Source organism: Chenopodium album, chromosome 16 (genome assembly GCF_948465745.1).
Source record: "Chenopodium album chromosome 16, dcCheAlbu1.1, whole genome shotgun sequence".
NCBI lineage: Eukaryota > Viridiplantae > Streptophyta > Magnoliopsida > Caryophyllales > Amaranthaceae > Chenopodium > Chenopodium album.
This window is the reverse complement of record NC_137849.1, coordinates 992,431-1,016,163: the sequence shown is the minus strand read 5'-3', so window position 1 is coordinate 1,016,163 and position 23,733 is coordinate 992,431. Positions and strand designations below refer to the sequence as shown.

Below are 23,733 nucleotides of genomic sequence, written 5' to 3'. Positions count from 1 at the left end.
TACTTTCAAAAGTTTCCAATTTTGTTTCTAAAGAAGAAAAGGTTTTCAATTTTATTTTTCAACAATTTTCGTCAATCCTCCCCCCCAAACCTTTCAAGTGAGATGAGATAATGAAGTCATTGTTCTTCGTCGATACCCTTACTTGCTTGCCCTCTACTAGTTAGATGAACCATACTACATACTAAGCATGTCGTCCATAGTACATGAATCTTAGCATAGGTGTGGTAGCCAAGCCTATTAATAATCTTCGACAAATATATCACTTGCGAAAATTCAAAAAATCCTAAACAGCAAAGCATTTTTTTTAATAACATAAACAAAACTATTGATAGCAAAAGGAGCACAAAAATATTTTGAAATAAGATCATGAAACTAATTGCAACCAACTATACATCACATTCTAGTTTTTGAGTAATATCATCTTTAAACAGTAATTTTAAATATGGAAGAATGCGAGGGAGTATAGGCAAGTCTGCCAAGTTTACACTCATGAGATCAAAAGCAATGCTAGCTTTTTCCAAGTTGATCTCACTGCTAATTGAAGGAATTTTAGGATACCGTTGACTGAAGTGTGTAAGAATGATGCGATATGCACCAGCAGAGCTCCCCACCTCCATGGCTTCTTTAGAGGTGCTGTGATTTCGGGCTATTGCCTCCTCCACAAGGTCATCTTCAAAAGTCGCCTGCAACAATGAAGTTCAGCTATCAGATAATACTCTATTTAAAAGTTAAATAAAAAAATAAAAAACAGTCCAGTCATTTAAATTGTTAGTTGTTACAGAAAAAACACACACCAAGTGCAAAGTCTTCAAAGATTGAACCCAGTACCTCTTCGAATACAACCTTTTTTTTTTTTTTTTTGCAAGAAAGCACCTTTTAAGAATATATTTCCGTCAAATGGCACACAAGTACACTTTTCGGTCCTTTGTTCCACATTTTCCTTTCCTTTTTAACTTAGCTCACTCATGACACGTTAAAATTACCCGCTCTCTCTCTTTTCCTCAACTCATACAGTTCAAATCTTCTGCCATGAATACATCATTCTCTCAAATCTCAACCCTCATTTTGCCTTTCCCTTCCCTATGCTACCAGCCTACCACCCCTGCCTTTCTCCTCACCAAGACCCATGAAATGGAACTCAAAGATATCCACTTTCTTATAATTCAATCTCTCTTATTCCTGTAATGAACCTTGTGATCTCCATTTTCGTTCCACCCCTAAAAATTTCTCACCTCAAAATCAACCAAGATGGAAAAGGAGCCTAAAATTGACTGTGATATTCACCTAGTTTCACACATTCTTTGAACAAATTTAGGTACACTTTTGACAACATCCAACAGTGGCATTAGTGCACACTTATTCAATATCAAACTGAACAAAATCAAACCAATTAAAAGCCAAACAAAACATAAGCATCAAGCATGCTTGCACAAAGCTGTCTGCCTGATAGCAAGGACTACCAAATTAATTCCCAATCTCGATTAATTTTTTCCTATTCTAAATAAGGGTAAGGAAAAATTTTAGACTATAAGGATCCAGGGAAAAGGGGACCAATCTTATTAAGGATTTAGAAAAAATTTCCTGACAAATGGACATGCACTCGGCCACTTTTTTCAGTATACTCATTTATAAATCAAGGGAGCATACATACCTCGTGTATAAGAAGAGTCGCTGCTTCAGCTGCCTGTATTACTTCAGTGCATGGCCTAGTGTCACCAGAGTAGACAACCTTCCACCCTGGAATCAAAGCTCCATCATTATTGACTCTTTCCCTTGCTTTCAATATAACACCAAATGACTCAGGACAATGCACAACAGGAAAACTTATCAATCTTTCCAGCCCCATTTCTTTCAAAACTTCACTCAAGCTCTTTTGTAAACCATAATCTACACAATTATCCACATAAATATTTGTTTTCTGTCTCTTAGAGCACCTCTGCAAACATCCATCCTCCTCATTTTCATCGTTCACATGCTCATCTTTCGTGCAATCAGATGAAAAAGTTTGGCAATTTGTCAACACAGGACCATGCTCGAACGTGTCCCATGAGGCTTCAGAGGTGCTTCTGCAGTCAAGGAACTGCATATCTATATCTTCCAGATCTTTGTATTTATTCAGGAATGATTCAAGGTACTTGGGCCCAATGACATGTAATGGTTCATGAGGGGTTCCCTTCAACAAATCACGACGCAGAGCAAGTATCCTCACCAAACCAGCATGATGATCAGCATGGATATGTGAAATCCAAATGCATCTTAGGTTTTTTACAGCATCAGCAGCACCTTCCACGCCATATCTGTAGACAGTAAGGACACAGCAACTCAATAACAGTACTGAAGAAAACCCTATACAGTAATACAATGTACTAGCTTGGAAAATATACTACTGTTCTCCCCCCCCCCCCCCCCCCCCCTCCCCACCCAAAAAAAAATACTCTTTCCTCAAAAAAATATAAAACAGATCACCTTCTTTTCAGTTGAGCCAGCGTTCCTTCACCACAATCTAGGAGCAAGTTACCTTTGGCGAAAAGATTAACAAAGATAGAGCTAACATTGCGATATTTAGATGGCTGGGATGAGCATGTTCCTAGCAGCACAATTTCTGCATCATCTCTCCTTATATTCTCTAAACAACCAGGAAGAGGACTTTGATCCAATGATAGATCTCCAATCAATCCTTCTCTATCTTTAGTGGGATCCCTTTTGGCCACGACTATGGGCTCACACCAGAACTGGCTGATTTGCCGGGCAGCTTCTACAATTTCTGGACTCTCCAGCAGTAAATCACTAATGACTTGTGAAGAGGGTATCAAATCCGGAACATTTGATTTATCCAAGCCTAGTTGAGAGTGAGGAAGTAAAGTGAACTGTTTGGTAACCAAAAAAAATAAAAGTCAGATTGTGGAATTCCAGAGAGGTTAAAAAAAAGGATAAATACCCAGAAAAGCACTCTAGACAAGCCAGAAAAGAGAGGAAAACAAGATTTTTAAGCACCTTGAGAAGATTTTCTGCTAATACACTATCACAGATCCATTTAATAGGCTCCTGCAAAGGTAAATGAGAAATTTCTCAGTTTCCATTTTCAACATTCTCTATAAACTACTTTATATTATGGGAAGTTGAGACAACAGATACTAAAGTAAACTTCAGAGAAACCAACCATGCCCATTTCAACATTTTGATGCTCATGAGACTGTAAGGCAGGAGCTGGGAAAAACTGAGGACACAGGTAACTTAGCTGGTTTGTGATCCTAGCACTAGATTTTAGAATCGGTATATTCATGTTCTTCCTGCACATACCATGGTCTCAATCAGCATACATCCAATAACTTAAACATAGAAATGAAGAAAGATGTAATACAAGGAAGGGAGGAAGATTGCTCAACTACAAATGAAGGATTGAAACAACTCACATTGAATATCCAGCCATAACATGTTGTACTGAGCCAAAATTCTTCATCCAGTTCTGATAATTTATAGTTTGTACAACAGAAGCAGGAGTAAGATGGACTACACAATTCACAGTTTCAAGTGTTTCACCTGAAAGATTTGCATAGTATTTACCCAGAGATTGGGTGATAAATAGCTTTCCTGCATGAGATTCAGTTGGGCAGTCAACTATGAGTACAACAGGGCCTTGGATTGAAGGGTCTATCACATCACTGGGGTGAACCTAAAAGCAAGGTAGCATATATAAACAGAATAAACAAAAAGTTCCATATTGAAAATCTGTTTCTTAGAAATTCTCATATAAAAACTCACCATGATATCTAAGCGATCTGACTTGACAGATTTCCCGTTTTTAAGTTCTCTGCGCTTGGGTCCAGGGTTTAGACCAAGGGCTTCAGCTTTCTCATTGTGGAACTTCCCTTTAATTTCGGCCAACTCACAGATGTAGACAACAGACACATCACTAGGTTTTAGTGAGGAATCTTCAGAAGTACATGGTTGTAAGAGAACTGCTGAAACTTTGACAGCTGCACTTCCACAAACAAAGAAAGGACCTTCAGGCAGGCTTGAAGCAGTAGGAGATTGAGCATCTGAAGACAGATTGACTCCAAACCTCTCCGCACATATGGAAGCATGGGGAATGAAGGACTTGAGTGCATGAACCAATGGTTTGAGATTTGATGGACCCCGTAACTTGACCTAGCAGTCAAAAACCCAGCACAGCATATAGAATAAACTCACATAATAGCTCATTATATAGTTTGCAAGTCAAAGAGACAGCAAAGTTGACATCATGACTCAAGCCAGTACTTACAGAATGTCCTTCTCCAATGCCAGCCAAAGTTAGAAGCAGCCCTGTACAAGAAGTTATTGATCTTTAGAAGAACCATGGAACAAAGGCTACAGTCAAGAGAGTAAAATAAATGTGAAGCTTCTTTCCTCATTTACTCTCATATTAATTCAAATTACTTCAACATTTCATTCTATATAGAGCAAGCATAGTTTTCAAACATATAATAAAATAAAAAACATGAAAAAAGTATGGCACAAAAAGAAAAAAAACCTGGAAGTCCACCAACTGTCTCCGAGCAAACACGAGAAAGACATATATAATCTATCTAAAGAGGCATCACAGACACAATATCCTCAGCAATTCAGTATGAAAAATAAAAAAGAAGAAGCCACAGAATACTCATGAAAATTCAAAGACTACAGCAATTGATCCACCTATATATACCTTTGATAGCTTAATCTTATGCTCTGCACAGAATCGTTGTAATCCCTACAATGAGATTAGACATGAGCGTTTATACGTGTTTCGAGAAGTATTAATTGAGCAACAACTTAATCTCATAATCGAAATGGGTGTTCCAAACAAAATCTTCTAGCAATACAAGGCTTTATTTTACCTCTCCAGCATTAAATATAATCCGGAAATTATCAAAGAAGAGCAGAATTGAAGGCAGTGTGTCATGAGTATCCATACCAGTTCCTAAAATCTGCTCCAAAAAACAGAAACCAAACCGTGTCACCAAAAAAAGAAGAGGACTTTCCAGTACAATTCATTCAACCAGCCACTAAAACATGGAATCTGAAGCAACAAGATGTCTATGATTAGCATTAAACTCACTTTCTAAATACTTATGTTTCACAATAAGCTCAAAGTAAACACTTGCATGGCACCTCTATCATTTTCCAAGGTAAACTTGTACCAAGGTTTTTGTTCTTCCTGTACTCGGGAACAACTAAGAATTTATACCTCATTTAGCAATCATACCCTATATTCACTCTCGTATAACATAGGCCTTTTTTTTTCCTTTCTATCACCTGTCATCTATCTCCATCCTCTTTCTTGAAACAAGGATAATGCTAAGTTTGTTGGGAAATTAAGAAAATTAGGATAATACATAGTATTAAGAAATTGTTTTAGCAATATCTTAAACCTAACAATCAAAAAAATGTTTTCAATTGAACAATATGCCAGCATATAAGCAACTAATTAATTTTTTTTTTTAACAAATAGTTTTTATCATTAAGTTCACAAATTTATAGTTAAACTATTGAATACAAGAAAATATCAACAAGAACATAATTTTTTTTTTTTGAGAAAACAAGAACATAAATTTTACACAATATATAGAGAGCGAAAAAATAACCTGCACATAGGCATTGGAGGACTGGGACTCTTCTTGACGATACACTTTCATCTGCTTGTTTCGTTTCATTGCTGATAATTGCGAAAGTATAAAATTAAGAACAAAAAATTCAAATATCAAGTTGAATTCATTACATTACCATAAAAATAAATCATTATCCATATAAAAATTCAATATTGTTAATTGGAGACTATTAAAAATTGCAAAAACCTTAATTGAAAGAATTACAACTAGAATCAAAAGCCCTAAAATTGAATGCGCAACAATTTCTGAAATTTATAGAAAATATTAGTATTCAAAATTGAATTTGAATGAGTTAAGCAAGATTCTTTACCTTAGCGATTAATTAAATTCAAATTCTGGAAAAGTTTGAAGGTGAGGAATTTGTTAGCTGAAAAAGCCTTTTTCGATGGTTTAAGTCCAAGTCAAGCTACTACGTTTATATGTTGGGCGCGAATGTTAGCCCCTCGCTTGGTATTTCTTACTACACAGTACACACTAGAGTGTGCCGAGTCCGTGCAGCGGACTATCGGTGGGGGTGTGTTGAGTCTATGCTACATTGCGTAAGTGCGTGACAGAAGTTATGAACAAATTATTTTATATTTTCAATGTTGTTTTAGAGCATTGCGGAATATGGGTGGGGAGTATGTCGAGTTAGAGTCTAGCTAATACGAAAGTGTGAAACAAGTTATGAACAAGTTATTTTAGATTGTTGATTGTTGATGTTGTTTTAGAGCTGTGCGTAATACGGGTGGGGTGTGTTGAGTTTATGTCAATGCGTAAGTGCAGCAGTGCGCAACAGAAGTTATAAACAAGTTATTTTATGTCAACATTGATGTATAGTGCGCTCCATTTATTTGTCTTTTTAAACCAGACCTTAACATTATATCTCGTGCCTTAGCTCGTAAAAGGTAGCGGGCAAGGCTCTTCGGGTCGGGTTCGGGTTTTGAACTAAAATTATGTTTTTTGGCTTGCCAAAACCCGCTTTATTTTCAGGTCGGTTTGGAGGAGGCTATAGCTGATCACCTCTAAACCCAACCCTCGACATTGGTTTTTATTTCATCTATAACTTTTCATATTATTAACCCTACTAAACCGACGCCTCTCACATATCACAGGTTAAATCAGTCCAGCTCTGCAAGTCAACGCTTGAGAGTAGAGGGGAGAGGTTAGAAAATCCCCCTACTAAGCAATGTAGTCTGTGGTGTTCAAACTCGTGACCTATACGAGTACATATTAAAAATACAAATGAATTTTAGTCGTCAAAGTTATGTGTTGGCAAATATGTCCTTGAGTAATAACACAACGGGATAGTGTGAAATAAAGTGAAACAAAGTGAAGGAGAAACACAGAGAAAGGGCAGCAATAGAAATCAATCATCAATGGAGCTGGAAGTACGAGCAGTGGCGGGAGTAGAGAACTGCCATGTCTCACTCCCACTCTCTCTCCTCCAAACCCTAGAATCCACTCATCCTGACCACCATCTTCCTCACTTTCTCCCTCTTCAGCTTCGTTCTCTCTCCGTTGACCGTCTTTGGCATGTCGCTTGGTGCGGTTCTTCCTCCTCTTCTCCTGCCATCGAGGTTTTTCTCTTTCCTTTTTTTGATTTTAATTTCATCAAATTTTCGATTTTATTCGGAATTTTGTTCTAATTTGATGATATTTTTCCGAATTTTATCTGGAATTTTTGGTTAATTCTGCTTAGTTTGATGATTTAGGATGATTTTTTTGCCGTTGAATTGTATTCATTTTTTATATTTACCTCATTAATATTTCGATTATGTTCGAATTCATCTGCTAGTTTTCGATTTGGTTGGCTGATATTGCTTAGATGACTTAGGATGACATTGTGCCTTTAAATGCGAGCAAAGAGAAATACTTCTATTTAATTTTTATTTTGATTTTAATCTCTCCAATATCTGGATAATGTTTGAAATATTGTTCCAAATGGTTAATATTTTTGGGAATTTAGCGGCAAAATTTCGTTTTTTTGGTTGATTCTGCTTAATTTAATGGCTTACTATGATTTTGTGCCTTCTAAATATGAGCAAAGAGACAATACTGGATTCAATTTTGGCTTTAATTTCATCAGTATATTAATTATTTGCTGAAAGTTTTAGGAATTCAGCTGCTTTTTTTCAATTAGTTTGGTTGACCGCTTAATTTGGTGAATTACTATGATTAATTACCAACAAAGAAGAAAAGAATGGATTTCATTGGAATTGTCAAAATCTTTGAGCGATTTTTTTTTGTTATCATCTTATTGATAAATCAAGGCAAAAAGATGAAGGTTTTTAACTGAGCTGTTAGAAAACTTAAATTTGTTGATTATTGTTTCGGATTTTTGTCGAAATGTATTATGGTTTGCCTTGAAATTTGTAATTTGCATGTATGGAAAATTGTTTAGTAAATTGTACTTAGTTTTAATGTTTATTGTAGATAGCTCAAGAATTTGCTGCTTGTATTGGTTTACCGGATGGAACAATTGTGCAAGTTAGAGCTCTTCCTAATGTGCCCAAGGCTAGCCTTGTCACAATCGAACCCCTTACTGAAGATGACTGGGAAGTTGTTGAGCTCAATGCTCAAAGTGCCGAGGCTGCTATCTTGAATCAGGTCTTTCCACCTCTTGTTTTGTTTACTGGGTTTTTTTTATGATAATTAACTGGTTTTGTATTGACTGCATAGTTAGAGTTTTACCGTTTAGTATATTGATTATTGAATGAGCTTTACTGCCTCAGTAGGAGTGAACCTGCTTATAGATTTACCAAGCAAAATACAAAAGGAAACACTTGGCCATGAGATTTTTTTCACCATTATTAATATATGAGGGTCACTTTTGTGCTCTCTTTTGCTTGGTTGCTGAACTATCTACCCAATCTATGTGAATTTCACCATATGTATCAAATGCATTTGAATGTCGAATGCATTCAACAAAGCTAACACCTTTACCACTAGCCATTACAAGTTGGAATGTGATGTGAACTTGTGGAAAAAAATCTGTTCTTTTGCTGTGAAGAAGCCGTAAAACCGTCTTGAAATTGTGCCGTTTGAATTTTTACTGATATTCATCTATTCCTGATGCATAAATGCATAATTGCTGTATTGAGGTCTGAACTACTGCTATTCTAGGGTCATACACTACTCAGAGAAACCAGACCTAGTGTTGATTGAGTATGCGGATTGTGAAGTCAATGAGGATTGCTCTTCTGTCACAAAATTTCATGCCACAGCTTGACATCTGGCAGTGATTTTTTTTTTTTTGTGTTCTTTACTTATTGTATCTAAGCACATCTGATGAACTAAAGCTATTTCTTGTTATTCTGTTATGAGCAAACTTCTTCACTCTAACTATCAATTAATCTAGCATGTTATTCATTTTCTTAATTAGGTGCTTATCAAAAAAAATGTCTTGTGGTTTAATAGGTACGCATTATCCAAGGAAACATGACATTTCCTTTGTGGTTGCATGGCCATCGAATTGTTACCTTTACCGTGGTATCATTGTTGCCTGACAGAACCGTGGGTAAGAGATTATGGGTTCTTTGCTTACTTTGGGTCTCTATTGTGCTTCTGCATGTTTCAGATTTATGGAATTGAACTATTGATGATAAATAATGCTCTATAACGATATTGATCTTATGATTAGGTTAGTCTTCGGATTTAAGATGTTTGGTGCAAGTGAGGAACTGTTTGTAAACCTAATGATTGTAGTGGAAACTTTCTGCCATGTTAAGTTAATCAATCTAGAATTTTAAAACTGGTTTTTGTTTTTTGTAAAAACTTACAATCAATTTAGAATATTTAAAACCTCATGGACTTTGCTGGATTTCCTATGTTTCTAGCAATTCTGGCTTGATTCTTTTAATGCTTATAACACCTGTTTGTTTATCTGGATGACGAACATATAACTTATAACTAATATCTGTAGTTTTATTAACTTTTTCTGTTGTATGTGGTAAGACAGTACTGTTGTACGCTGCTTCATTGTTGTGTGTATTGCAATAGTCATAGCAATGAATATAAATCCTCTTTTCCATGCAAAGATATTATATTGCATATTACTTTTGGCTTAAATGGTGTAAGACAGTAGGAGTTTTTTTTATTTTTTTTTATTTTTTTAACTTTCAATTTTCCTTGATAGCTCTCTCTCTCTCTCTCTCTTTCTCTCTCTGCGTGTGTTTGTTTGTTTGTTTATTTATTTTTTGTGTCAGTGTGTGTTTTATGAGATATTAACATTTTCATTATCAGTAGGTATGATTTTCTTATTTGATCAGTATTTATGTGTGTGTAGATCTTTGTCTGCCTCCTCAGTTTTCTTTTCTATCCGAACCTTAAGATAAAAGAAATCTGACTTTTCTATTTCGTGATACTAATTGCGTTTTGTGAAATATTATTGCAGTACAACTTGTGCCAGGAGCTGAAGTTGCTGTTGCACCAAAGAGGCGTAGAAAATCTGCTGACCAGTGCGAAGACTCCAGTTTGAAATCACTAGATGGATCTAATTCTTTCCAAAAGGCGCTTTTGCGTGTTCAAGATCCAAAAAATAGGTTGATCCATGATAACCATTTAAAAGGAGGGAATGTGGGCATTGAGCTAACATCTATTGTTTTAATTCATCCAGAAACAGCCAAAATGTTTTTGTTTGACTCTCTTCATGTAGTTGTCATATTACCTAGACAACCTTTAAAGATGAAAGTGGAGAATACTGGAAATAATAGTCAGAGGAAGCAGCCATCATCAGAGGAGAGTAAATCTCGTTACGTAATAGTTCGTCTTGTGTTCTCTGAGTCTGTTGCTAAAGGGCACATCATGATTTCTCAATCATTGTGTCGCTATCTGAGAGTAAGCTTTCACTCATGTATGTCACCTCTCTGGTATTGAGTAACTCACTTTATAGTGCTATATTTCACATTTAGGCATATTTATCAAGTCTGTAATTGTTAATACTCAATACACAAAGTGTTTTCTTGCGATTGTTTTGCTATAGTGCTGAGAACTAAGTGAGGGAATTTTCATTTCTGAACTTCTCAAGGATGGGTGTATTTAAGTTGTTTCCTTCCTAAAGCATTTTATTGGTGGGTAGGTGTGAAAGTGATTGCCTTCTTGACCTTTGCAGCATTTTGTGGTTCAGGAAATTAGTTTTGTTTTTAGGATTGTAGTATGAAGGTTTATTGCCAAGCAAACTGTGTTGCAGACATTTACCAAGTAAGTTTAGATATTATTGCAGTATATTTGTTGTAAATATGATGAATAATATCTACTCTGCTTCTAGCTGTATTTTGTATTAACATTTCATGCCCTTATTTTGGATATGCCTATATGTTCAAGGAATTTAAATATTCTTGGTTATCTTGGAATTGGCTTTTCATCGATGTGTTGATATAATTTTGATTAAACATTGTCACAGTTACTTTAACATATACTCCTTATGTTCAAATTTGTTTTATATAATTGCTAGCTATGTGCAGAGACCGGAGAGTATCAAAAAGCCATATTATGGCTTGAATAAAATGCCTTGATAAAATAAGTTAACTGTGTTTTTTCATGGCTGTTGTTTGTGGTATCTGTCCATTGTTTTAAATTTCAATAAAACCAGAGTATGCATTTTTCACTACGGCGTCTGTAGGGAATTTTTATTTTTTATTTTTTTAATCAGCGGCTGCGCTTTGTATGGATTGTACTGAGTGTTTTGGAAAAATTGTTGTTATTGCAGGGATCTATATGCAAAGATATGCTAATGATCTGAAAAAAGATGCTCCTTCATTTTCCCTCTCCCCAAGTCAGTTTATGCCTTACAAAAACAGCCAAGATCCTCAACAAAATGGTGCAGAGGTGCTTGATGACAGCCTTGTCCAAGAAGATAAGCCTTCACTTCATCAGTCTTCTCGTGACATGGGTGGACTAGATTGCACTTCACAAGAGGAGCTTATCTCTACTCTTTTTGATGGATTAGCTGATACTGCAAAAAAGGAGAGTGGTTTCCCTTTTAATGCTAAAGAGAGATTGAAGGGCCTCCTCTATTCATGGATAGAAGCTCAGTTCCATGGTATTACTTCAATGGCTGGAGTAAAGGCTACTTCATTGGTTTTGGGTCCTACAACTTTTCTTTGCTTCAAATTGACAACTAGCAGTTATGTGTCTGGTGATAAATGGCAGTCATCAACGGACAATTTAACAGATGCAAAAATGATGGTACAATCAGTAAATGAGGTCTTGTATGCATTAAACGCCTCTGGTGAATCTTTGCCTGCTCAAAAGTATAGTGCTTATGAGCTCGCAATGGGAGATCAGGTCACTAGGGTAAATGATGTTTTGAGGATACTTTCTGAAAATCTGAGCATGGGCAGTTTTGTGTCTTATGATACTTGCAAAGACCGTGTCTTCAACCAAATCACCACTTCAACTATCTCTTCTTTGAGTTGGATGGGTATTGCAGCTTCAGATGTCATTAATAGTAGGTACTTCTTTATCTGATACACATTTATGTACATCACTTTATATATAGGGTCTTTAAGTCTATGTAAGAAGATCATCAGGGCGTTATTTGGCTTTATAAAGAGATAGGAGTAGAACTTTTGTAGTCTCCAAAATTACTATCTTCTAGTTTGCTCTGTTTCCTTGTTTTATTAGCCTCCTGGTATTATTGTGAATTTTTTTGCTCAATTCTCAGGATTGTAATCGAAAGTGTTATCCAAGGCAGAAAACTGTTTTAAATTAATTTGCTTTATGCCAGACGAGCTAAGTTGTTCTTTCAGTGTTTACTAATTGTAAATATTCTCTTTCCAGGGTTGACACTGCTGTTATCTCCTGCCTGTGGGACATGGCTTAGTAATCTCAACCTTCCATTACCTGGTCATGTTCTAGTGTATGGTCCTCCTGTAAGTTTGTGCTGTCCAACATGCAACCTCTTGTCTATTTCTGTAAAAGTAAATGATAAGAAGCAATATGAAAGAAAAACAAAGTAAAAAAAGTTATTTATTTCCTCTTCAGTTAACACCAATGACATTGTTACTTACACAGAAATTTAGATTGACATTTACACAGAATTCTAGACAGACCCTTGTTGAAAACACTTCCATGTGATCTCTCACATAACAGGAGCTCTTTATTTTCTTTGTTATATGCATTTCTATGTATTGATTGCTGGAGGATTACTCTCATTTCCTTCCTTGGTAATAGAAGCTTGATTTCTCATCTGTGCACATTGGGAGGAGAAAAGGAGCTTAGAAAAATATCCTTTTTCAGGATAAGGCTCCAGTTTGATTGATCATTGTTACTGAAGGATTTTTTTTTTTTTTTTTTTTTTTTTTTTTTTTTTTCATCCCATGCACTAAGAGCATCTTCTCTTATGTGGTGTTGCACTTCTTTTTTCCATATTATAAGAAATAACTCTTTCTAGTCATCTTTTGGATTTAGATCTACTGGATACAGCTCTTTACAATTGTAAGGGCTAGACTTGAAAAGCCTATTTGCAATTTGTACGGATAAAGCTGTGTACATTTGAACCCTTATTCACCCCTATTAGGCTGAGCCTCATTTATGGCATTGGGGCTAGATAGAAAGCATGGTAATGTAAGAATAGAGCACTAGAGGAAAATATGGGAATTAAAGAGCTGTATTTGGTTGATTATTTAATAAACAGATCCATAAAGCTTATGATTTTATAAGGGAGATTGTTGGTCATGATTTTCTTGCATCTGATGATATTTAGTTTTTCAGCTTGTGCTTGACTGAGCTTGTTATCTGATTTCCAGGGCTCTGGAAAAACAGTTTTAGCTTCAGCTGCTGCCAAATCCCTGGAAGAAAACAAAGGCATCTTGGTCCATACGTATGCATTTTCATTAGAACTCTGATGTAACTCTTCTGGATTTAGTATTGTAGTCTCTGAATATCCCCCCCCCCCCCCTTTTCTTTCCAAACAAGGAATAACTTGTTCTTTTTTTTTTCTTCTAAATTTTCTTAAGAGATTCCTCCTTTTCTTAACTTATATTTTTGCTAATTGAGGTTCATGTTTCAGTGTTTTCATACCCTGCTCAGCATTGGCTGTAGAAAAAGTCACGTCGATCCGCCAAATGCTGTGTGACTATCTGTCAGATGCCCTGGATAATGCACCGTCTGTCATCATATTAGATGATCTTGATAGCATTATTACATCCTCGAGTGATGCTGAAGGATCTCAACCCTCTGCCTCTGTGGTTGTGCTTACGGAATTCATCACTGGGATCATGGATGAATATGGGGTAAGTATATCTGCTGGTTATCTAACTTTTCGATATGTAATGATTGATTATTCTACGGTAGCTTGTGAGGACGTAGTAAGTACTTGAACTGTTAAATGAGCATTTAGGTTATAGAGGGTGATTTGCTTGATTATTCAATAATAAAAGCAACTCATATTCAAAACATGTACCAAAGTTCATGCTGAAGAGAATTAAATTCCACACTAGAGAGCAATCAAACAAGCTGGTATATACAGAGTAGTTGGTATGCATGCTTAAAGTAAGTCCCATAAGTGCTTAATTTTAAATAGATTTTTCTCCTAACTGAAGATACCTTTGATAAATTCATTTTTCACTAATGCGTCCCTCCAGCAACGGGGATTGGCCCTATGCACCAGGGACGAAGAGAATGAGTTTATTTTCTTGTTGACAATGAAGCCTAGCTTTTGGGCTAACTTCTTTTGTTTTCTATTTTATTTCTTTTTGAATAGGAGAAGAGGAAGCAGTCATGTAGCCTTGGTCCTTTAGCATTTATAGCTTGTGTTCGTGAGCTGGATAACATACCTCAGTCATTGAGGTCCTCAGGTTAATTCCATTTTCTGTTGAATATGTTGTTACTTATTTTATTTTCATATCCAATTTGGTTCCTCGATCCTTATGTTTGGATATTTGAAATTATCAGGAAGGTTCGATTTTCACATACAACTTCCTGCTCCTTCTACCTCGGAACGTCTGGCTATCTTGAGGCATGAAATTCAGAAACGTTCCTTACAATGTTCAGAGGATGTTTTACTAGATGTAGCCTCAAAATGTGATGGATATGATGCATATGATCTGGTAATACACATTTTGTATAAACACCTTTATTATGTGTGATTAAAAATGTAAATTGCAGAACATTATGCTTATCAAGCTTGTCCAGTGACCCACGAACAAAATTAGTTCTTGTCCATATGCCACAGGCCCACAGATGACAAGATTGATGATAGATATCTAGTTTGTTTAAGAGTAAAATTGGTAACTCAAAAATAGTTAGAGCTAATGATTGGCAAGAAAGCAGAAAGCCATGGGTTACTGTGATGTGGTAGCACATCTGACTTGATGTGCTTCATTTGCTTTCCCAGGGCACTTGGTTTATCCTCTTCTTTTAAGTATGTGCTTATTAGTTGGCTATGATATTGGCACTGATCCATTTAAGGATTCTTTCTTTCCATGCCATACAATTTGTGCTTATCAGAATTCATCTTTCATTAGAGTGCTTCTATCTTCGGAATTGTTTTAATCAGACGCTTGCTTCTTAAATGTACCAACTAAAGGCTGTTAAGTTCCAAGCCTACCCCTCCCCTCCTCCCTAGAATGAAAAGGAAAAAGAGAATTTTCCTTATTGTGTGTATCACTTATTTGACAATTCTGTATCCAGACTTGGAGCCACAAACTTTAGCTGTCAAATTTTAAATTTTGATTTGTCATTTACTATTCCTTTTTCTTGTGGGTTTCAGGCTTCCAGCCTTCCATTATATTTTCGCTTCTTAAGAACTAGTTGCTTCATTGCAGGGTATATTAGTTGATAGGAGTGTTCATGCTGCTATTGGTCGCTTTTTGCCTTCTCAAGAGGCAGTGGATAGGGTAAACCCGAGCTTAATTGCTGATGACTTTGCACAAGCTAGGCAAGATTTTCTTCCAGTTTCCATGCGTGATATCACCAAGTCACCATCTGAAGGTGGTCGTGTTGGTTGGGAAGATATTGGTGGTCTCAGCGATGTTCGTGATGCCGTCAAAGAGGTAAATGTTTTCGCCCTAATCCTTCTAGCTTTTGGCTAATTATGAGATATAAGTTCATGTTGAGTCGTTGGTGTCTTCACATTTGATAAAATGAGGTTCAATCACCTAAAGTTTGAATTTTTGGACAGATTCTGCTAAAAAGATTCCATTTTTCAAAAAACTTGGTTGTGCTTGTTACTTTTCTCACAATTTCTTTATAATATAAACATGAGCTGCTATTTCACTAACTATGTTTCAGAAGGTACTTTCTAGCAAAATTTTCTTTTATTATTGATGTAGATAGGCCATTGTGATGCCCCTTATGTATAGAAATTTGTCATTATTAAGGAAGTTTTGCTTTGAGCTGCCCTTGTGCTTTAATAGTTATTGATTGTGATAAGGCATTTGCAACCTTTTGGGCTATCTTTGTTTTATCTGAGCAGCTATAGAAAGCATTATAACCTGACATTATGCAATTATTTATCTGTTACTAACAATATTGAAGCATCTTTGTTTAAATGCTTCCAGTGAATCTCATCTCTTTATTTCCATGCTTGTTAACAGATGATTGAACTACCTTCAAAATTTCCAAATATATTTGGTAAATCTCCTTTAAGGATGCGCTCAAACGTTCTGTTATATGGCCCTCCTGGCTGTGGAAAGACCCATTTTGTTGGGGCTGCTGCTGCTGCATCTTCTCTCAGATTTATATCGATAAAAGGGCCTGAGCTGCTTAACAAATACATTGGTGCATCTGAACAAGCTGTAAGAACAACAAATACTTTTATTTTCCTTTTCTTTCCTCGCCAGCTGTTGATCAGCTTTGCTGAATATGGTGAATATTATACAAAGCAACTTTTAATAATTTTTGGTTACTTTTCTTGTGGAAGTCATCTTTGATTTTTCTATTTGATTTATTTATTAACTTGATTCTGTCTGTATTTGCATCCTTTGGAAATATTAATGTGTACAGCTACTGTCACTGAAATTAACTTTATTATATCTGATGATTAATCTTATTGGACTGGATGGATAAACTTTTATTGTCATGTATTGGATTGAAAGAGCAATACACTTGCGCTACCTGTCATACAGTAGCATACTTTACCTACCATCATTCTTACAATTGTTAGCAGGGTAGAGAAAGATTTCATTTATACTTTTTTCTATCACTATGTTCTTCCAAATGGAATTGCTAGGGAATATGCTGCTTTTACTTTATTTTAATTATTTTTTTTCTGTACTCTGTCTGTGTGTTCCTTCTTACTTTTTTTAATGGTTTCACTTTCTTTCAGGTTCGAGATGTGTTTTCTAAAGCTGCTGCTGCTGCTCCATGCCTTCTATTCTTTGATGAATTTGACTCCATTGCCCCTAAGAGAGGACATGATAACACTGGAGTCACTGATCGTGTTGTTAATCAGGTATGTTTTCATGCTATTGAGATATGTTGGTCTGTTTCTGTAATGTGAAAGTTCAATTTGCTTTGCTTTTTCTGATATCAGCAAACTCTTTCTCATTGTATTGCAGTTTTTAACTGAATTGGATGGTGTAGAAGTCTTAAGTGGTGTATTTGTTTTTGCCGCAACAAGGTTTGTAGTGTATTCACTCCTTGATATCTACAGATATACCATACTTTGTAATGGAATTTGCTTGAAAATCTGTACTCTGTAATGTGTGGTCTATGTTTATACACTAGCTTCGTCTATCACATCGGCAGTTAATTTAGATCCACAGCGACAACTAGTGCGGATTGGAATTCCTTCTTGCATTGGTTACGTGGATTTATGTTACTATGGCTTGATGTTTGATGAGAAGAGAGGCTATTTCTAAGCTTATGTAAACTACTAGGGGGGCATGTTAAAATGTGAAAAGATCAATTTTATATTTTTATCTATTTTAGGGAGGAGAGTGAGGAGCTTTTAGGGGTTAACATTCATTGGGAAGGTGAACCCCTGTGTAAAATTTGTTTAGCCTTGGGAGTGAAAAAGCCACTTAAAAGCTTATAATTATTGATCAATTCTTCTGTTTCCCAGATTTTTAATCACCATTATCATCTTCTTCTGTTAATTTGGCCATGATTATGTATAGTCATGTTAGTTCATAACATACACTTTTTTCTTTTTCTTTTTTGTTCGTGTGTAAAATTTGATGTGACTGTATTTTTTGTCAAGCAGTAGGCCTGATTTACTTGATGCTGCTTTGTTACGACCTGGTCGACTGGATCGCCTACTTTTCTGTGATTTTCCTTCTTTGCGTGAAAGATCAGATATTCTTAGAGTTCTCTCTAGGAAGGTAAGTGTTTTTAATCATGGTTTCGAATTTTTCAGATCTGAAATTAATTCTACTCGATGTTTAAACTGTTCTGTGGATTACAAGGCAATAAATAGGTGGTTTAAATTATCATAATTCATAAGCAACAGAGAGATTTCCTGATGCAACCTGTATTTATGTCCTGTAAAGCTTCCCACTTTTCCCGTCCTTTCCTTTGTAATTGCCAACTATTCAAAAACTCATTTTATTGGACGGAAAAGTTACTAGCATCAAGTTATTTGTTATTTTAAGATTTTAAAAATAAAAAATCAGTTCAAAAGTATTAGAGTAGAAAAGGAATGAGGAAAAAAATCATGGACATCTGGAGAAGTTATATAGAATATAAAGAGGATTTGCGGCATTATTAATTCCTTTCCTATAGTTTTTCAATACAAGTACAATGTTGTATATATGATTGACCCTAAATACGAGTTTTGTAAGGACGGTGTGAAATTGGTGGGAACATGCAATGTTCAAAGTGTTGTCCAAGTGACTCACAACTGTGCTTGGATATATATTTCACTAAGATAGGGAAAGGAAAGCAATTTTAATTTTGGAAAGATCTATGGATCAGAGAGCAGCCTTTAAGGTGCCTGTTTTCCACTAATTTACTGCTAATCTATGCTGCGTAATGCCGTAATGCTCCAGTTTCAAATTTCTTCTGTGGGAATGGTTGGGATTAGCCGTTTAAGAGAGCACTCCATGATCAAGAGTTGGAGGAACTCATTTCTATGTGTGACCACTAGCCTAACCAATTAATGGGCGTTGATGATACTAGTGTGTTTGGGAGACTTGCTTGGCATTGTTTCTTGTAAGTCCTTCCTCACGTGTTTGAAATGTCCCCCTAAATATCCTGCATTCACTATCCCTCTTAAGTTGAGAGCTTTTGCATAAATAAATGTATAAAAAGGCTCTAACCGCACCATTGGATTTTCTTGTGCCTCAATGAAGTTAGGCGGTTATAAGAAAAAGTGAATAGAAGATCTGGAAACATAAAAGTTGTGATCCTCATGCTGCTCTGTTCTATGCGCCTTGCTGAAATCATATGCCCTGTGCCTCAGCACCTAGGTGTGCCCTTTTTAATCACTGGTATGGACTGTAGCTTTGGGAAGGATCAACATGAATAATGATATCCTTCAAACCATATACCGAAGTTGGCATCTCACTAAATTTATGCTTTCTGTGTCGAGCTAATAGTGAGTGCTGCTCACATGTTTTCCTTCTCGGTGAACTGGCTAGCTATCTTTGAAAAACTATTTGGTGTGCTTGTTGAACATTCAGGAGTGACTACATATTCAATTTGTGGGTTTTGGAGTGAAAGAGAAAAAGTTGTTTTGGCGTAATGCAGCAATGGCAATCTTGTGGTGTGTTTGGTTAGAACGAAATGGTTGAATTTTTAATGATGTTAGTCATATTACTATCCGATGTGGTTTGCTGAAATGGTCAAATTTTAAAGGATGTTACTATCCGGTGTGTTTTGCTTTGGGATAAAGTGATGTTGCTAGCTTCATGGGCTAAGGAGGCAGGGGCTTTACCAAATTGTTCTCTAGGGGAGATACAGAGGAATTGGGCTAATCTGTCGGCTTAACATAACACTTTTAGGCTTTTAGCTTATCTGTCCAATTTAGATATTTCAGGGAGGGGTAAAAGCATGGGGTTGACATTAGAATATAACCACAATACCAAAGTTGCATCAAGAATTTTCCTCATCAAAGTTTACTGCAAGTTCTTCCTCTACCACAATCTGAATGTGATGTTACAACCAGGCTTCTAGTCTTAGCCTAATCAATTCTAATGTTTGTTGACATAGATTGCTACTTGAGATTCTAAATCTTTGATTGTGGGGAGTGTGACTTCTGTAGGTGTGTGTGTGTGTGTGTGTGTGTGTGTGTTGTGGGGGGGGGGGGGGGGGGGGGGGGGGAGGGTGTCAGAGAAACATTCCCGACTTCCGAGTGCTTTGCTGACAGTCATAAAGTTGGTAACTTTGCTGTACTGTGACACCAACCACTATCACCAACCAATATGGATCAGGTCCGTGCTTGGGAGGACATATATACAACACCTTACCCCTATAAGTTGATATAAGAAAAAATAGAATTTTCTGGGAGGATTTACCTTAAAGCTTTAATTTTTTTTCCCCCCTGTTGACAAGTGATTCTATTGCTAAAAGAAATTGTACAATACATGCCTAGGCGGTTAGCATTAGCATAAATAAGGATATGTTTCCATATCCGTTATGTATAATATCTGACTTTGCTACATCTGCAGTATTAATATGTAACCCGTTATCCAATTGTCCATTACTTAATTCTGAACCTATACCTTTAATGATTGTGTACTTTTCTTTGCCATTTCTAATCATGTAACTTACTGCTAAGGGGAATGAATATCATGCATGACCTGAAGCCATTTTATAATCCCTGTAAAAACTTAAGATTAGTGCACTTAAAACCCTGAAAAGCAACTAACCCCAGGGAACATAAACTATCTAAGTTGGCTGTTTTAAGCCTCCTAAGAGTAACTAGAGTATTTACAGTCTATTTATTGAATAAACAAACATTTTGGGATTTGAAATCTTGAGAAGCAACTAACCCCAGGGCACTTAATCTCCTCTATAATCTATTGAAATGAAGGACACTAAGCTTATCATTGCTAGCTGCTATTTTTTTGCATCATTTCTGTGCCTATGCTTTTTTTTAATCCCCTTTTAGTTCACCCCTAACCTGTGTCTGCATCAGTTAAATATTGCAATCGGATTTCCTCTGGTTGAAATTTGATCACATCCAGCATTATGGCATGACCTAATTGAATGATTACCGATCCTAGTGATCCAGCTTCTATTTCTATTAGATTTTGCCTTGGGTGGTAAAAATTCATTTTCAAATAAAGTGAAAGTATGTAAAATGAAAATGTAGTCCACAACCTCACAATTTAGAAGCAATGACTTGTCTGAAGTAGTCTTGTTAGTTGTTATATTGGTGTTTTAATAGTTTCTTGAGAGAACAACAATGTTGCAAGCATTAAAGAAACCAAGGACATTTTCTTTCTAGTATATTGCTTTGATGTGGGCGTGTGATTAATGTGGTGTGTTATAGAAGCTATCCTTTTAAGAACTTCTGGGTTAACAGCATGAACTCAATGGGAAGTGGCGGTGGTAAACTGGTATGTTGTCATAGTCGCCATTGATTTCCAGAAGCATAATTCTTAATAATCTTGAGATGCATGGTGTTGTGGATCAACCCTTCTGAGAGCTGTTTCCTTCTGTCCTTCCTTTGCATTAAATTTGGTGAATAAATCAAATGAAGAGAAGGAACCCAAGGGAGCAAGAGGAGAAGACAATGTTTCCATATGTTCAGTTTCCCAACCGTGTCAAATACAGCTATTTTGAATGGGATATGCTCACCTTTATCATTCAGATTAGTTGGTATGCATTTGGGATGTCTGACTTAAGAACTCTGCGCTTGAGCATACAACTTCCCTCCTACATTAGCATATTCCTTCTTTTTGGTTGGTTAAGAATTAGATTGTTTCCACCTGTTATTATATAAGGAGACAACTGGGCAATGGGTAATTGAGCACCTGGAAAGGAGCAACTAACTAAGAGCATGCTTATTCCTACTATGTCTAAATTGCAGTTAGGGAATACAATTGTGATTTGTGAATATTGCAATGTGTAACATATACAAAGTACTACTTAGCTTAAGGTCTCTTTCAGTTCATTTTGAGAGTTATCATGACCCAATCAGGTGCAAGTTTTACTTTGCCAATTATGTCTACATTCCTTCCTTGGCCACCCCCCCCCCCCCCCCCCCCCCCCAAAAAAAAAAAAAAGAAAATGACATGGCTGCTTTCCTTGGCCTCTGTTAGCTTTTTAGTAAAAGTTTGTTTCCTACCGAGTTTGTCAATGTGGATTTTCCTAACATTAACCCTGCAGAATCACTACTGGGTGGTAGTGGTACATTTTTCCTCATAAATGCATCTTTTCTTTGTGAAATTTCTATGCAATTGGTGTTACAAGTAATTATTCTTAGGATACTTTGGTAGCTATATGGTGTGGTTTTCAGCATCACCTTTGAGCTGAAGAAGATGATATCACACCTTATTGATAAGAGTTTGTTAACTTGTGGGGATACAGCTCTTATTAATGTGAAAATATGTACTGTAGTATTTTCAAAATTATTTACCTGACATTTTCTTTGCTCAGCTACCTTTGGCAGATAATGTTGATTTGAGCGCAATAGCATATGTGACTGAAGGATTTAGCGGTGCAGATCTTCAAGCCCTTCTGTCAGATGCCCAATTAGCTGCGGTTCAGGAGCTTCTTGACAGTGGATATGATGGCAAGTCAGGAGAATCACCTATAATTACGGATGAGCTACTAAAGTCTATTGCTTCCAAGGCTAAACCATCAGTGTCAGAGTCTGAGAAAGAGAGACTTTATGCCATTTATAACCAATTCTTGGACGCTAAAAGATCTGTTGGTGCACAGGTTTGTTTTTAAATATGCTTCATATTTCAAACCATTGATTACTGAGAATAATATGCACTGAATACATCAGGGCAATTTCCTCCTCACAAAGATGTGAAGTGGCCTGTGTGATGCCCAAAGATAAAATATGTGGATTCATTCACTTCTAAAAAATTGAATTTCCTTCATATTAAACTAGGGAAGAGCTGAAAGTCAAAAGCCACAATACTAAGAGTTGAGGCTCAATGGCTCATCACTCAAGACTTCTTAGGCCAAAGCCTTGTACACCTATGTAATCATTCTAGGCAAAATTTAACTGCTTTGAAAATCTGAAGATCCATATTTAGGGTAGATTATGCCTTAAAGGGAATTTGTTTCTAACTCCCTCCTTTTAATCAGTGCTTCATTTTCTATTTTCAGCCGTTTTTTTTTTTTAAATTAAGTGCTCCATTCCTATTTTTGGAAAGTTGTAACAATAGTTTAATACTTTGCTCTCCACTAATAGTCCCCCATTTCCTTTTTAAATCTTTCGTTCCCTCTCTCTCTCCTCCCCACAACAACTAATGTTTTTTCTGATTTTTTTTTATCCTTCAACATACCATACTTGAATAACAACTTAATACATATAACTCTTTTGCTTTGATGTTGGAGACACAACCACTTGAGCTTCAATTTCTGTGACTTTATCTTGTTGAGTGAATTGAAGACTTACATAATTTATAAATTGTCTGCAGTCTAGGGATGCAAAAGGCAAAAGAGCGACATTGGCATGATGAAATACTGACGTCAGTTGACTAAAAAAAACCGTTGGATCAAGCAACAGCACACCATACGTAATATGGTGAGCTACAAGCCTACAAGTAATCTTCGAATGATTAGTTGCCAGCATTTTTTTTCCAGCTTAAAGGCTCGGGTTTTTTTCGGGAGGTTTTTGGGGGTGGGGGTGGGGGGTGTACAGCTATAATTGTAGATTCACTTGTATATTTCGTGTTATCCTAGGCTATTACATATTTCATTTTCATGTGGTTGCAACATTGTAGCTTCAGTATGAGATGCAAGCTTCAAATGGACTATAGAGAAACTTCACATGTGCTGTCAATCACAAGTTACTGACCTTACTGCTATTAAATTTGAATTCCGAGATGGAGAATAGTTTATTAATACGGCTTAATGAATCTATTGTATGCTGTCTGCCTTATTTATACCATATGTTTTCTCACCTGTGTTTTTTTCCCTGTTGAATAAACATAAGTTCTCTGTATTCAGAGAATCCAAACAGATCAACCGAATTCTGACAAACTAATACTAGACCCTGATTTCTGCTCTACTTTTTACATTGCCACATTTATGCCTCCATGTATCTGAAGTG

The 23,733-nt window shown here is 36.2% G+C and overlaps 2 protein-coding genes across 5 annotated transcripts; one reads left to right on the top strand and one right to left on the bottom strand.

Annotated features, from left to right (window-relative positions):
* Positions 1-338: 338 nt before the first annotated feature.
* Positions 339-6,037, bottom strand: LOC145584580 (tRNAse Z TRZ4, mitochondrial-like). Of its 2 annotated transcripts, XM_081641397.1 has the most exons (13): positions 5,941-6,037; positions 5,607-5,677; positions 4,860-4,949; positions 4,688-4,732; positions 4,514-4,568; positions 4,265-4,305; positions 3,763-4,149; positions 3,414-3,673; positions 3,161-3,290; positions 2,995-3,045; positions 2,467-2,867; positions 1,652-2,297; positions 339-683 (listed from the first exon to the last, which is right to left on the bottom strand). In XM_081641397.1, exons 2-13 carry the CDS (start codon positions 5,673-5,675, stop codon positions 387-389), a joined length of 2,472 nt encoding a protein of 823 aa, XP_081497523.1. In that variant the 5' UTR covers positions 5,676-5,677; positions 5,941-6,037; the 3' UTR covers positions 339-386. The 2 variants fall into 2 exon arrangements, with proteins under 2 accessions (XP_081497523.1, XP_081497524.1); XM_081641398.1 differs by lacking the exons at positions 4,514-4,568; positions 5,607-5,677; positions 5,941-6,037 and having other exon boundaries at positions 3,763-3,977; positions 4,064-4,149; positions 4,860-4,945.
* An 894-nt stretch (positions 6,038-6,931) lies between these two features.
* Positions 6,932-23,525, top strand: LOC145586007 (peroxisomal ATPase PEX1-like). 3 transcript variants are annotated; one of them, XM_081642709.1, is made up of 17 exons: positions 6,932-7,189; positions 8,046-8,219; positions 9,030-9,129; positions 10,006-10,464; positions 11,320-12,060; positions 12,393-12,484; positions 13,361-13,434; positions 13,624-13,846; positions 14,323-14,410; positions 14,508-14,662; positions 15,380-15,607; positions 16,151-16,351; positions 16,882-17,007; positions 17,114-17,175; positions 17,761-17,878; positions 22,101-22,385; positions 23,099-23,525. In XM_081642709.1, exons 1-17 carry the CDS (start codon positions 6,989-6,991, stop codon positions 23,135-23,137), a joined length of 3,366 nt encoding a protein of 1,121 aa, XP_081498835.1. In that variant the 5' UTR covers positions 6,932-6,988; the 3' UTR covers positions 23,138-23,525. The 3 variants fall into 3 exon arrangements, with proteins under 3 accessions (XP_081498835.1, XP_081498834.1, XP_081498833.1); XM_081642708.1 differs by having other exon boundaries at positions 14,320-14,410; XM_081642707.1 differs by having other exon boundaries at positions 14,317-14,410.
* The last annotated feature ends 208 nt before the right edge of the window (positions 23,526-23,733 follow it).